Source organism: Sebastes fasciatus, chromosome 16 (genome assembly GCF_043250625.1).
Source record: "Sebastes fasciatus isolate fSebFas1 chromosome 16, fSebFas1.pri, whole genome shotgun sequence".
NCBI lineage: Eukaryota > Metazoa > Chordata > Actinopteri > Perciformes > Sebastidae > Sebastes > Sebastes fasciatus.
This window is the reverse complement of record NC_133810.1, coordinates 23,949,377-23,965,984: the sequence shown is the minus strand read 5'-3', so window position 1 is coordinate 23,965,984 and position 16,608 is coordinate 23,949,377. Positions and strand designations below refer to the sequence as shown.

General features: G+C 41.2%; 1 protein-coding gene across 1 annotated transcript in view; it reads right to left on the bottom strand.

Moving 5' to 3' along the window:
• Positions 1–16,608, bottom strand: part of nlgn2b (neuroligin 2b) — an 82,093-nt gene that overhangs the window by 45,715 nt on the left and 19,770 nt on the right. The window contains exon 2 of the mRNA XM_074610908.1: positions 819–1,566. Within this exon, the coding sequence (XP_074467009.1) occupies positions 819–1,335 (517 nt within the window). The 5' untranslated portion in view covers positions 1,336–1,566. The remainder of the gene's footprint in view (positions 1–818; positions 1,567–16,608) is intronic.

Genomic DNA, 16,608 nt, shown 5'->3' with positions numbered 1-16,608 from the left:
GAGATTTGCCTCTTCTACTGTTTGAGGTAACAACATGTTAATGGTGTCAGTGAATCACTGTGTGATTTACTACATCAGTGGTTCACTTTGTTCAGTCACTTAAAAACACATGCGACTTACTCTGCATTGCTCATGCAAAAGGTTAATGCTAGCGAGTTAACACACTTAGTATTATGAAGGTATAATATTCATGCATGGTTTAAGCAAATTAGTGTTAGTCGAGCTAAAACACAGCATGTCACTATGTGGCTAATTTGTACAAAAAGCAGCTAGTTAGTAGAGCATGTTCCGCATACATTTTTAATATTTGATAAAAATTAATTAAATATGAGAAATAAAAGTGTATCTAATTGCTTGACAGAGTATTAGTGCATGAAAGATTGCATATATGAGTTTTCTGCAGTATGTACATCTAGAAAACGATTAGACCAATAGCAACTGAGAAACCGATATTAATTGAGAAAATGAAAAAACAAAACAGGAGATTATCAGAGAATATATTCGGTAATCTCTCGGGTGTCTTTTGGCTCACGTTAAGAGCTCTTCTTCCACTGAATTTAATCCTGGCTAACTGATCAGAATGACACTATTCCAGGGAGTCCTGGAGCACTGACACAAATATGAAATATGAAAATGATTAGAAAAGTACAAGCTGTTCTTTCACTCTGAAACAGTTGTGACACAAACTAATCTTTTCAGGCAGACCTGGGATTTCACTCTTACTCTTACCTTTTTTTGACCCACTCTAAACGCACAGTTTAATAGGCCAAGACTAACTACCTACTAATATCTAGTATGAGAGTTTTTGTCTCACTCACCGTCTTCAGTGGGTACGTAGATGTTGAGGTAAAGGCAGTCCTCGCTCTGGTTCTGAACATAGATCGCTGCGGCATCCAGGTTGTCCGTGAACCACACCGGTAGCATGATCTCAGGTAAAACCCCGTGCACATTCTGGGGACACACTGGCGCAAAATTCGTGGCGTTGCGAATCTCTTGCCAGGAACCCGGAGCTTCGGGAGGCTGGAAGCGGCGCTCACCGATAGGCGCGGTGGCATACGGCACACCTAGGTACTGTTCCACGGGGCCCAAGATCTCATTGTTGAGCTCCTTCCTGATGCCACGTATCTTTCCATAGCCAGTGGACACTATGGGGTGTTTCAGGTCAACCCGTTGACACGAGGAAAGGGTGAGGTGTAGCACTAGTCCCAAGAGCCACAGCAGACAGTGATTAGCAACCTGCTGAGAAGTATAATGACGCTTCCCACCATAGCCTTGGTGGCTGGCAGCATTGAGAGGAAAAAACAACATGTCCAAAATAAAGGCTCTTTTAGTCATATCACTAGGACTTCAGCTGGGTGTAGAGAGGGATCACAAACTCAGTGGGATATGGAAAATAACAAAGGCAAAAAGAGGATTTGTGGAAGGGGACGGGTTAGCAGTTTTCCTAGGGTGACATGGCGAGGCGGAGGGACAGGTAGCATTCTCAGGTAGACTCTGTGGTCTCATCCGTCTTCCTCTTTGGAACTCCTGATGGGTCCAGAGCTGCAGTCAGGAAGCCAATTACACCTGGAAGACACAGACAGGTTGCAGGTTTGAGTCAGTGTGTGTGTGTGTGTGAAGAGGTGCGCTCTTTAAGCCCCGTCAGTGTGTTTTAAAAGGCACAAGAGGGCAATAAGGGTAAGCTGATTTTACTCAAGATGAAGTGTCTGTTAGCTCAAAAAAGAAGGAATAATGACGCTTGACTGCAGACATTTATATTACCCCGAGGCTCGTCTACCACAACCGAGGCTTATATCTGTTATGTCACGTGATTTAATGGTCTTAAAGATAATTGAATTGACCAGAAAATATTGATGTCAGTGAGAATTTAAGCACTTACGGTAAAGTTGTTTGACTAAGATGTAATTCCGTCGTGACACAGCATGTTGGAATTACCCTAACTCGGTGACGCATGATCTACAAAGAAGCCAACTATGCAGACTTCATGAGCACAACAAATAATTGAAATGAAGCAAACAATGAGTAACAATCACTGTTGCTGATAGAAGCAGTGCAGCGGACAATATGTCTAAAATCTCCTCATTAAATATGAAACCACAAGAAAATATGCCACTATATTGCATTCTTCTGTATTCACCACCAGTGGTGGACTCAGGCTGTCTGAGGGGCAGGGCCGGAAAAAATAAAAAGGGCACCAGATTCACGCAGTGGGGCACCAGCGCACAGAAAGTTTTCTAGCATGTAGGGCAGCCTAGGCGGCACTGCATCATGTTTTCTCAATTGTATGGCCATCCTAGAGGGTACTTCATCATGTTTTCTCTACTGGAAGGTCACCCTAGAGGGCACTTCTTCACGTTTTCTCCACTGGAAGGGCACCCTAGAGGGCACTTCTTTGTGTTTTCTCTACTGGAAGGGCACCCTAGAGGGCACTTCATCACACTTTCCCCACTGGAAGGGCATCCTAGAGAGCACTTCATCACGTTTTCTCTACTGGAAGGGCACCCTAGAGGGCACTTCATCACACTTTCCCCACTGGAAGGTCACCCTAGAGGGTGCTTTATCATGTTTTATCTACCCTAGGGGCATCCAAGAGAGCACTTTTGCTGCGATTTGTTTGCGTTTGTTGTTTGTTGAGTCCGCACCAGTGTTCACCACAATGACATGTATTGTATCCATTGGTATCTTTCCACTCATTTGTTGCCACTGTGCTAATTTAGCTGTTTTTCAACTGTCCTGTTAGCCAGCTAGCTCAATGCTTCTTAACCAACAACTACCACAGAGAGTCATGTGCATGTAGTTTTTTCCATTTACATATACTTTCTTTTCTGCCACTGTAATTCCACCTGACTGCATTATCCATCTTTACACACAGTATCAGTGACATTTGTATAGGCTGCATTTTATCATCACTTTTCCTGATAAGTAGCTTGCTGTTGGCCAGTCGGGCTAGACTCCTGATTTCCTAAAGGCCTCGTCTAGGATCAGTGTCTTGTATCCAGAGTGTGCCTAGAGTGCATTTCACAACTGGCATGTGTCTCAAATTCAACTTTAGTCAAACTTCACGCCCTTGCCAAACATGAAAATAACCACGTGCATCACATCTACAAAAGCGGCTTGTGTGATGCCTCCCTAATGCATTTTGGGTGCTAACACACAGCTGCATTTAGAGTTGTAAACATCACCTCAGGCACACTGGGGTGAGAACTGTGGAAAGAGCCAAAGTTAGTATGGTAGGTTTGGAAATTCAACAAGTTATAAATAATACATTGGTTACATTTTAATCTGCCTTAAAGCGGCAGTAGGCAGAATATTTTTGGGCAGAAAAATCCATAATAACCTTTCAACATATTGCAATTCAAGTGTTCTGAGAGAAAACTAGACTTCTGCACCTCCTCATAGCTCTGTTTTCAGGCTTTAAAAAATCTATCCTGTGACGGGAGACTTTGACCAATCACAGGTCATTTCAGAGAGACAGAGTTCCTATTGGCTGTTCATGCAACGGAGGCAGCTGTCAATCACTCACGAAATCTGATGAAACGGTCAAACTAGGTAGCGCTGATCAAATATGAATCAATATTCTGTTACTGTAATGCCTATTTCTCACGTAAAATGTTTTCAGAAACATCTTGTAGTGTACTGTTTAGCTGTAAACTGAGAAAGTTTGCTCCGGCTGGTGGGCGGTGTTTGGTATTTCCTCAACTGATCTCAACATGGCAACCGGGTGCATGACTTTTTTCAGATTACAAGTCTCATGCACTACTGTCTGGATATAGTGACCGTTTTTAACTTTTTTTAATTCATATTTGCTCCAACCTGCCTACCCCAGCTTTATCATAAAGACCCAGTGAAATGAACTATACATTTTCCAAATTTGAATCCTTTGTCCCTGTGTTAACTGTTCATTTATCTCTTGTTATATGCCCAATATATCTCAACAAAAATCAGTATCAGATTCTTTTTTATATCAAATTCCCTGTCTTTTCTCTTCTGTAAAATTAGACTAGCTAGCCACACCGGTCATATAAAACCATACTTCACCATTTGTGGGGTCATAGTTATGTGTATTTTGGCAATTAGTGGGCAAAAACTTTGCTTTTTTTTAAATTCAGCTTGGAAAGGTGCGAGTGTAAAGGTGGGTCGCGGCTCCGTAGTGCACCTGTCGGCAAACCCACCTGACCCGTCAAGTTCTTCATAGATCTAGTCTCATAATTCTGCCTCAAAGTGCACCAGATTGATGCATTTTACTTTATAATGAACAGAATTTGGTGAGATTCACAAGTATTTGGGCACCCACGGGCAAAAAAAAAAATCGGCGCCTATGTTCTATAGCTCTGTATCGCGCTAAACTCTAAACTCAACCAATTTCTAGCGGTCCAATCAAAGGTGAAGGATTAGATTTTATTCCCTCTTGTAACTGTTCACGGCTGAAATATTCCGTTTCACTGGGAAAGACGTCACAGTACAGCAGCTAAAGACGCTCTAACTTCCGTTTCAATGGGACATTAAGTGTATAAGAATATTTGGTCTGGTTGCAAAAATGTAATTTGTAGTCCAAAGGGAAAAGTTTTTCAATGACCATGGTCTAATGTGGCCCGTGCTTCACATTCCATCTTGCAGATAATTACAGTACTTTGAAGTGTAAAACAACACTCATCTTGTAATCAACTTGAATCCACAGAGAACACGAAATAAATGAACACATCATTTTGAGGAGTGAACAAGGCAAACCCCATTGGCCCTGCAGCCCTTTCAGCCATCCCCGCTGTGTCAGAGTTAGCCTTTCCCTCTCAACTCAGTTCAGTTGCTTCCACATCATTACAGACGAATGGGCAGTGCTTATCTCACTCTGGCTTTGGGAGACGGAGCCGTTTAGGTGTGATAAAGGCTTTATGTGGCGCTAACTGTGGGTTGAATGCCACCTCGTCCCTCCACCCTCAACTCTGCAATATCCACACTTCTCCGCCGCTGCCAGCCAGCAGACACAGGGGGATGACAGCTGAAAGATGGCGTGCAACATTACAGGATGTTCAAAGTTAGTGATGTGAGTGGTACTCTGCTTCATAAGGACAAAACGGGAACAAGTTGTCTGGAAAAAAAATATTCACTTCATTAAAGCCCTCTGAGTGACTCCATCTTATGACAACTCTGCAGTATATTCTGAGGAGGAGGTAAGATGTGTAAGGACACCCTGGATTTTCATCAAGAACGTTAGTGTGCATACATAGTCGAGCTGAAAATCCAACTTAGAAAAACATTAATGTGAATTATACACAGGACATGACACGTTTTAGTAAAAGACTCATTGTGAGGGGGTAAGATTGCATGGTTTAGAGAAGCAACTAAAATTATTTGGTATAGGAGGCAAAAAATTAGGGAGATGTGTTAATTTTTGTCTTATTTACCCAGCTATGCTGAGCGTTGGATGATGGAGATCGATACCAATCTCATGTCTGTCTGTTAAATAGGAAGCTACATTCAGGAGATGGTTAGCTTAGCTCAGCAAAAAAAAAGTGGAAATGGGGAAACAGCTTGCCTGGCTCTGTTCGAAGGTGACAAAGTTCACCTACAGGACCTTTAAAGGCCTTTACACACCGGGGGCGTGACGAATAGACAACATGAAAATGCGAAATACATCCCTGCCAATATTTCGCATCAAAACTATTCATAACGACAGCGATGCGAATTTGCGGTTTGAACTGATTCACCCAGGCAGAGGACAAAACTGTCAGTCAGTCTGTCCGAGGTAAATTGTTATATATGACTAAAACTACTGTAAGCTTCTTTAATTTCCTTTTAGCAAAATGCTTTAAGTGAATTTGCCTCTGGTAAATAGTTAAGCAGTGTATATGTCTAGGGCTTTTATTGTGAAAGGTAAGAATGGAAGGAGTGGATCTGGTCTGCGCTACCTTTGTCAAGGCTGAAAGGAGTAATTAAGTTTGCCTCTTGATTCGGACTACAGAGCTTTTGTGTTGTCGTACACGATAGAGTGCGTACTAAATATGTCTGTTGCGCACAACGTGATTGGTTGACGCCTTTATTTGCGGTGCAGAAGCTCAGAAAAATCGTCCTCGTTCCGAAGAAAAATGACGTTGCTTTTTCGCAGCGCAATATTCACATTCTGTGTGAAAGTACTCAAAAGTAGTTTGAAAAAATATATTGACATGCGAATTAATCGCACGAAAAAAAAAAACAGATGGCAAAGCCCTTATAAAGACAAGTTGTTGTTGTTTTACGGGGGGTTATGTTTGGCACTATTTTCTTGGCCACACATAACCCCCCGTTAAACAAATTGTGGTTTTTACACATCTGTTTTTGTTCAGATTAAATTTACAAGATATAATGTGTTAATAAGTGAGCTCTAGAGGTGCTGGTTAGCGGGTTTTATTACCTTCGGAAACAGCCATGCTAGCTGTTTTCCCTTGCTTCCAGTCTTTATTCTAAGTTAAGCAAACAGGCTGCTGGCTGTGAATTCATATTCAACAGACAGAAATGACAGTGGTATTGATCTTCCATATCACACAATAGTAAGAGGAATGTATTGCATGTTGGTTCAAGAGGAATACTGAAAACAATGCAGACTAAAGTACTGTAAGTACACATACACACATCAATACCTGTACAATATACAGAATACTGTATGAAGCCTGTGGTTTCAAATAGCATTAAATTACACAGAGCTGCTGTCATCGCTCACTGCTCCCATTTGCTATAGCTGCATACCCATTTTGATTTCAAAACAGCCATCTGTGCTTGTATTCTCTCGACAAATAGGACTGAACATATAGCATGAGCCCAAGGTCAGTGCATATTCAATATGCAGTTCCAGGGATGCACACAGTAACATGTCCTCATTGACTGAGATAGCATAAGTGAGGGTCAAGTAGCCTGTCAGATTGTTCTGTGTAATGCTCGTCTCCCTGCATGCGCTAGCGATGACGTACACACACATGCGTAAAATCCGATGAGGCATCAGATGTTGCATGTGAGTAGAGCCTCCACAGTAAGCACAAACTGGTCTGTTCTCAACCTCTCACATGTGACTTGCAAATGGTAGTACCCGAACATCCCTAACATCTGTTCGTGTCAACCATCCGTGAGCTGAAACGGCGTTGAGCGTGCATCTTCACGCATAAAATGGGATAAATTGACACACAAATCACCAGGCTGTTTTAAGCTGTTGTTATATAATAGGTAGTCCTGTCAGCTGAAGCTGTTTGAGAAGGTAATGTCTCTGCCACTGGGACACTTTTATAGTCCATGTTTAAAATGGAATGGTCAGAGTGGTTTGTGAAAACTTTCGCAGAACGGCATTGTTGGGGAAAACGCTTGCCTTGGGGATTTTATATTGCTTTGTTTCCACTTTGTGTGTTAAAACTACATGCATTACTTCAGCTGTCAAGCTGCTCTACTCTGCTAGTTAACATCTGTGGACGACAAGCAGCTTAGCAAGCCAGAAACACTGCTGAGGTTTTTGTTTTTTTAGAGATTATATTTTTTGCCTTTATTGTGTAGGACAGAGTGATGGACAGCAAAGAGGGAGAGAGAGAGGGGGTGACATGCAGCAAAGGGCTGCGGGTTGGATTGCAACCCCGGGATGCTGCGGTAAGGACTCAGCCTTGGAACATGGGGCGCCTGCTCTATACCCGGTGAGCTACCAGGGAGCCCTTTGATGGTTATGTCTAGAAAGGAAACAGCAAATTGGGGAAACTCTTGCAAGATGTTTAAGGTTAGGCATTGATCTCGAATCGTTAAGGTAAGGCATTGACCTGGAATGGTTAGGATAGGTCATCGGGCAGCAGGTCTCGCAAGAGTTTTTGCAAATCTCAAATCAGATTTCACAATTTGCAGGTTACCTTCTAGACACGACCTCGTCTGATGGCTGTATGCAACGTATCCTCGTACAACGGTTCGTATGATATCTTACGAAAAGTTATTCCTCATTTTTTGTGCATTTTCCTACGAATGTCTAGCAATACATGACATACGAGTCAATTTTCGCTCCAGTATTTTTCAAAATAAACTTCCGTCTTTACAGGAAACAACTTGGTTAGATTTAGGTAACAAAACTATTAAGTAATAGTAGTAGGTTTAGGAAAGATGTGGTTTGGGTTCAAATAACACTGTAAGTGGCAAAGTACAGAAGTTACGTGACAAAAAGTACTTATCGAGATATCGTGATACACAATTACGTTGTCTAAATTGAATAAACAAGCACATACTAAACTCAAATCTGTCAGAAAAATCTGATCAAACTCCGTTAAATCAAACTATTGCCTGATTACTCTGAGTACTTTGTGTTTGTGTGCATTCATGTGAACATAATCAATTTTTTTCTCTGTAATGAGTCACAAGTCATTTGTCAAGTATGTAATTCACACAGGAGTATCCAAAAATAGGCTTTACCATGTGGTCATTTCATATAGACTATTTATTAATTGAACTACTAGAAAACATGCTATATTGTTATAAAAAAATGTGGCCATATCGCCCAGCCCTACATAGAGCCAAGTCAGAGCTTCAAAGTCCCCCATAACTTACGCTAAGCTAACTTAGTTTATTACTGCCCTCCAAGGCGACTTCTTCAGGTTGCACTTTCAGTCCTCAGCAGTAGAAGGCAGACGTATGGTCACATTATCCATAATAAAGTAAAAATTTGACATTTTGGGAAATACGTTCATTTGATTTCTTGCTGAGAGTTAGATCATCTCTAAACGGTAAATATCACGCTCATAATTCACACAGGGTATAGGGTAAAGTAATTAGGTAGACATGTACAAAGATATTACTTAACTGCACGGATTGCAAATGTGCATTTCATGTGTTAAAGAGTTTAATAGATTTCTCTAAAAAGACATGTTTAGAGGCCTTAATGTTCCCTTAAATCTTTAAATGGACTGGGCAGGATGAAAGAGTCGTCTTGTTGATAAAGTGAGAAGAACTGGAGCCAAGATTAGACTTGTCAGGCTGCATGTGAAGGCTCAGCCAACGGGCCTCATCCTCTTTTCACACCAGACATTGAATCCACCCCAATGTACAGACTGCCAGGCTGAACTGGGTGATACAGGAATAGGAGATGAGGGAAGAAATGGCTGCCACTCCTGTAAAGTGCAGCATTATATCAGAATTTGGTAGGTACTCTAAAACCACCACTTGAAAAGTCAGTTACTCTCTTTTGTAATCTGTAACAACTATATGATGCACCGATGATGCTGAGGCAACAGGGCGGAGGCGAAAGATTTAACAGTCTTACAGCATTGGGTAAATAAGATGATTTTAAAATTCTGTACTGATATGTCCGTTTCAGCCTATTCTTGTCAATTAAGATCATGTGTGAGGCATTTTGCTTTGAGACCCAACTAGTCAACTCAAATAAAAACCATCCTGTGCAGTAATCAGTTCATTTTAGGCCACAACAACTTCTGAATTTATTTTGGTAAAACATAATGTCACTAACTGCCCAACCGGTTTAAAACGTGTCTTTTAATTACGGAAAACAGTCAAGCCCCTAAACGATTTTTCAACTATATGACACGTCACATAATGAAGACTGAAGCCCCCGGAGACAAGGGGAGGGCTGCAGAGGGTAATAGGCAGAGATTCGGCAGACTTTATGTCAATTGAGCTTAAAACCATATTAGGATTATTGTAATAGGATCACTGCTGAACCTTCTGGGACCATACATATTTATTTTTGTCGTATATTCTTTGAAGTTGTGGAGATGAATAATCACAGCTAACTTCAACGGCGTCATTAAAGCTGCTTTTGTGCATTTTTTTTGTTCTTTGTTGCACAGTTTAAGGAAAGTGTGGTAAGATGTGGCCAAAAAATTTAAAAAAATTAAAATTAAAATTTGGGGGCGATTCATGATATCAACAAAAAATCTTGCGAAATGCTAAAAAATGCTTGAATTTTTTCTTTTTTTTACTATTTATTTATATATTTTTAGGACTTAATGTGCAAGAATAAAATCACACCTGCACCATCTGTAAGGCTGTCATTATTATGCATATTCAAAAATGATCCAATACAGCTATGGACTGTCAGTGCCAGATGCTTCAACTAGACATCCAATTTAATAATCAGTCGGTTTCAGCACAGATAGAGTCAAAAAAAGTGTGCACACTGATTCATCTGCTCCTGCTGTTTGTGTTCCTTGACAAGACATCAGCATGGTACTTTCAGACAGCTGGCTTGCTAACGTTAGCTAGCCAACAGGTCAGATCAGACTGAACAAAGTAAAATCACACGCTGTTCAGTCGACTGATGCGACTGTTAGATTGAGTATAGGTGGTAGCCAGAGCAAGCTAGCCACAGTTTACAGGACTGTCATGACAATAAACTGTATATAGACATGGACAACGCGTCTCCACTTCCTCCCACTGTGCAGAAGTGAAGCCAAAATATCCCGGACACGGGAGCTGTCATCTTGAGATTTTGACGTCATTTGGAGCGAGAGTAGTGATCAGGGGGTGGAGCCGTGGAATCATGGCCCGAACCAATCGCAAGCCGAGCACGGCTGCAGCTTGTCAGCGAGATGGACTCACAGCTACCAATCATGACGTGTCACCGTCCTTTTGATAGCATCAAATAACTAGTTAAAACCAAACCAAACCAAATCAGAAAAATAAACACTTCAACATATGTCAGCGTGATAAGAACTACCTAAAATCACAGAAACTATCTTTGGGAAAAATTTATTTGAGTTGTACTTTGACGTTTTGGTTTGCTAACATCAAACATGGAGCCTTATGACCTATACTGCAGCCAGCCACCAGGGGGCGATCACAATGTTTTGGCTTCACTTTTGGGGAGCTGTCATGTCATCTATCTTTATATACAGCCTATGATCATGAGTCAAGGCAGCTACTGTAATGTAGCCAACTACTAGCTGTTCGTTTTTGACTGCAATACCTCTGTTTTCACCATGTGAACAGAAATTCATATTAATTCAACATATTGCCCGGCCATACTTTGGGCGAAAGCAAGATATTCCTGGAACGATCTGCCAGACGCCATCATATTTTAACTAAATATTCATTGCCCCCAGAGGATGGAGTACCAGCATGGGAGCAAAGTTATGCTATGGACAGGGCCGGCAGCAAAGAGTACTTTAGACATCTAAAATTAATATCAATATCCGTTTTAAGTGTACGTTATAGAACTAGTCTAGAAGATTTCCAGACGTGTAACTGAACTGAAAGCGAAACTTATCTATGCTCTCTTCAAAGCCATCTGACAAAAACATTATGTTTCTGTCTGCTTCTCCAAACTGGGGGCGTGCCAACAGCCATCTACTGTAGATAATACACTGACCATGGATAAGTACCTCATACAACCCCACTTAAAAACACCCGAACTATCCCTTTAAGGCAATTTCCACTAAATTTGGAATGAATATTCATCGCCCCCATCGTCCTCAACAATTAATGAGCAGATCACCATGAAATAATCTGAGCACACTTACTGTATGCTCACCAGAGGATTAACTCTTTCCATTTTTGGAAACTACATGAGGTTTGCTTTGGCTCCACCCTCAGGACAAATGACAACTTTTCAACCATGCATAATGCTGAGAACTTTCATGTTGCCAAGGGGATAAACCATTCAATTTTAATGACCCCAGATGCTAAAGACAAATGTTATATTTTTTAGCAAATTGCACATTTTTTGTGTTGATTACTGTAACAAAAAAAATATAGCGACGCATCCCACTTTAGTGTATTATTTTGTCTTAGTCATACAGTCCTTCAAAGAACAAATATATGTATATGAAATATGTCCTAGAGACTAGAGCAACCCCAATAAAGGTTAATCTGGTAACACTTTACTTTAAGCCCCCCCTGTTTAGCATTATTAAATGGTACGAAAACCTTTAATAAAGGGTTTATAACACATAATGTACATGTTTATTAACAAGTAAGCCTATTTGTATTTGTATTCTAACTCTATATCATTACAACCGTAGTTTACTACATTGTAGGGTCGTCCTCGACTACAGAGATGTGTTCATAAATTTCTTGGAAATAAGTAATTCTCAGTCGACTAAGACCAAAACGACCGATTAGTTGACTAAGAGGGGGCAGTCCTATTGGGTAATGTCTAGAAAGTAAATCACACATTGCAAAACTCTTGTGAGATGTTTAAGGTTAGGCACTGATCTCGAATGGTTACGGTTAGGCATTGACCATGGTTAAAAGGACCAGTGTGTAACAATTAGGGGGATCTATTGGCAGAAATATAATATAATATGAATAAGTATGTTTTCTTTAGTGTATAATCACCTGAAAATAAGAGTCATCGTGTTTTCGTTAGCTTAGAATGAGCCCTTTATATCTATATAGGGAGCGGGTCCTCTTCACAGAGTCTGCCATGTTGCACCGACATGTTTTAACAGTAGCCAAGAACGGACAAACCTAACACAGTTAACTTTTCCTGCGTTACTCGCTACCGTTGCCATCGCCGCTCTCTCGCTCTTGCTTCACCACTCACTTCCCACGTACACACACACTCCGAGCACTTTACTCTTACAACAACTGGTTCTAGAGAGGGCCATTCGCATTTTTCTTGGCACATGGGAGAAGTTGTAATCTGCAAACACACCGCTAGATACCGCCAGATCCTACACACTGTTCCTTTAAGGTTAGGTATTGACCTCAAATGGTTAAGGTTAGACATTGACCTTGAATAGTTAATGTGAGGATTGGTCGTTGGGCAGCGAGTCTTAGAAGTTTTTGTAAATTTTCGCAATTTGGGGGTTACCTTCTAGACATGAATTGTAATTCATTTACTGTTAATACAGCAGCCTCTACTCATGGCTGTCCACAGAAGGAGTTATAGTTTTTGATATTTACATTAAACTTATATCTACTTACTACTACAATATAGTGTTATTATAGTGTGTACTATAAACCATTTACTTAATGTTCGTATACTGCTTATAAATGCTAAATAGGGGGACTTAGAGTGTTACCATTAATCCGTCTGAGAAAATGAACGTTTTAGGTCGCAAGTTCTTGTCGCAGTGTTAATTTCATGGCGACCCCATAATTGCGGAGAACCACTGTGCTGTTGGTGCTGATGAGGGCCGCGAGCTTCATCCCACAATTTATTCTATTTACCATAAGCCCTCCAGACTCAAAGAGCAGCTCAATCAGATAGCATGGCCGCTCCATCTTGCCGCCGCTTTCCCATCCTCGTAACACTGCAGCCAGAAAAATGTGGGAATATCCACAAGGAAATATCACTTTACACTTATTATAACTCCAATTAACCCAAGAAATGACTGCAAAAACTCTCATTCAAAGGGGATAAAGGCCTGCTGGACGGATCCAGCAGAGGCCTCAACAAACTCAATTTAAAACACAGGTCAGAACAAATTAAATGTCATTATATTCCTTCACCACACTGGCTGCATGGATTCAACCCCAATAATTAACAACATGAAAACACAAGTTAGGATAAAAAAAAAGTTCACAAATGATCAAGTGGAAGTCAATTAAAGGGGCCCTAATGAAGTATCAATGCAGGTTATTAAAGCAGCAGCGGGGATCATAAAGCAGCAGGCAGTAGGAGCAGATAGGAGACGTGAGACAAAAGGCCCTCTGTCACTGCTGGACTAGAAAATCAATATGTTGCTGTTGGTCACCGCTGTTCTCTCTACTTAACACCTGTAGATCACATGGAAAACCCTTTATCTCACAACTCTCCTGCACACGAACAGAGCAAGAGATCTCGACAGCGGCTGGCCAGGCACTCCTTTTGGTATAGATGAACATGGCTGCCTCTAGGGGGCTGCTACTTTTTATTTATCTGTTTTCCTTGAGTGTGTTTTGGTAGTCGTGAGTGGGAGAATGCGTCATACTGAAGCCGAGTAGTGTGCACAATCTGGTGACACACTAATTAGCGATGATCTAGGTGAAATGCTAGCTGCGTTAGCGTGTGCATAGGTGTCTGTGGGCGATACACACAGTTTGAGGGAGCAGTCTGACAGCTGCTTTGCCTCGAGCTTAAAGCTAATTTAAGAATAGAATGGCCCACTAAGTTAAACGGAGAAGGCAGCTTAGCCACGTTAACATGATTGCCCAGTCAGTCTCGCTGACATACTGTTACATGTAAAAAATACAAATAAAAACAATAATGCTCATGATAATCTTCTTTTCCAACTAAAAGTGAAATGGAGGAAACAGAAAATGTGGTTGCAAAGATGAAGACAATACATAAAAGCATGTCTGGAGGGGTGCAATTTAAAAGGAGATTTACTGGATAACATTGAATTAACTAGCTTACGTTCCTGAGGCAGGCACGTTCAACGCTACCCCCCCCCCCCCCCCCCCTCCCCCCCCACCCCTAGCAAAACTGCAATCAGCTTTCTTCTTGACTCAAGACTGAGAAAGAGTCAAAAGAGCCCGAGGAACCCGGGCTGACAGGAAACCCGAAAGTCTGACTGTAGCCACGGGCCAGACGTTGCTTCAGCCTACTTTAAATGTGATCATTGAGGAGTGATGACAGCCAGAGCCAGAGCCGCACAATATCAAGTTTACATCATGCTTTAGCCTCTAGTTTAAGGAGATACACTGGTGCATTTGGGCTGACAATACACTGCTCGGTGTTTTCAGAAAGTATCACATTTGTCTGTCGATGTGTGTCTCATGTTCTTGATGTGGATGTGTTATGAACATTTTCGCTGGCAATGTGCAAGTCTGACTAATTCATTACCGGCTGTGACAGCCACATCCAAATGACAAGCAAATCCCTCTCCCTTTATGTGGCGAACGTCTCGATAGGACTTGTAGTAAGTTGGTGAAATAAAATGCCACAAAAGCCATGGGGAAAGGCTACTTTACAAATCACTAATAATATGACAATATTATAATAATTCCTGGAGACAAACTCACTGTTGAGCAATGGACTGCACTGTAAATTTCAAGTCTTAAAGAGGACCTATTGTGCTTTTCCCCTTTCCTTAAGTGTGTTATATAGTTTTTTGTGCATGTAAAAGGTCTGCAAAGTTACAAAGCCCAAAGTCCACAACAAAGGGAGTTAGGCAAGGGACACATGGGAACATCAGCAGCGCGTCGCCCATGGGTTAGAGCAGCCACACTGCCCATGTGAGTGGCGTGGCGGCGTATCAGCTGCGTCTCTTCTAGAGATTCGAGGTCTCACCTATTTCTACTGCGTGCCGTTCGCGGTTCACAGCAACAACAGACAGTGAAAATGTTCTGTTGACAGTATATTGACATCATACCTGCAACATTACTACAGTTTCAATGTCTGTATCTGTAGAATATGTCACAAACGTGAAAAAAGATAAAGATATATTTTTAACTCAACACTTTCGGCATTTGTTTCAAAATAAAAGCCCTCAAGCATTTTTTCTGTGGACAAAATTCTTTCATTTGTTAACATGAGGCTTTTATTCTGAAATATTTACAGGACAGTGTTGTAGAAAATGCAGTGACTTGCAGAGCTCCATGAATGAATAAAGTACAGGATTTTAATTGTGGATTATTATATTATTTACAAATGAGCACACGCTTCTTAACCTTTTTCTGTCTAAAATAAATATAAATTAACATTGTGGACACCACGGGCGAGAGAGACGCAGCAGTTCAGCGAGGGAGCCGCCAGGTGCTGAAACACCTCGCTTGAAGTCCTGCCATTTCTTCCGTAACGTGGTGATGTCACCAAGTAACATATTTGCATAATAACTGCCGAGTCCGAAGAGTTTGGATCGGTTGAACAATCACAACAGTAGGCCAGCAGACCAATCAGAGCAGACAGGGCTTTTGGAGAGGGGGGGCAGGAGCTCAAACAGAGCGTTTCAGACAGAGGGTGAAAAGAGGTGCTGCAGCACAGCTGGTATGAGAAAGTAATGTGTTTTTTGAACATTAAAACATGTAAACATGTTCTAGTAGAAACCCAAAATACAAGTATGCACCTGAAAATGAGCATAATACATCCTCTTTAAGATTCTTTTAGGATCAGATGTATTTAAAAATACACTTAACAACGCCACATTATGGTGTACTGTCGTCAAACAAGTCCAGGGTTGCCAAATTCATTAGTATTCTGTCATAAATAACTGATATCTACATTTTATAGCTTTACTTCAACATCATCAACTTTACATCAACATATTGTGAGTATTTATTTTTTAAAAAGTCTTGTTCTCTGGATTGATCTGTGCTTTTTCCTAAAGAGGTACCAAAGTGGTTGATTTTCATATCATTTGTTCAAATTTTGTTTTAAGTTTTAAGGTTTATTCAACAACCTATGCCTGTTGCCACCAGATAGTTCTAACGCAATTTCTGCTTTGGCACAATTTTGGTGGTTGTAAGCTCAACCCACTCACAGCAAAATTGAAGAAGGTTTGCGCTCACAGGAAGAGGAGGAGAATGTGTATGAAAAGAGTGAGAGGTCAAAAAGAGGAAGGAGAAGAGGGTGGCATACAAAAGGCGAGGAGGAGTAAAGACCAATGGCAGGAAAGATAGAGGGAGAAGCTGTCATGGCTAAAACCGAGGCAGGTGCAGGCAGCAGGGTGACATGCGTGGTTAAGTGGTTTGCTGAATGTCAAGTTCCAGCTCATCATCCTGTAATCCCCTTTCTTA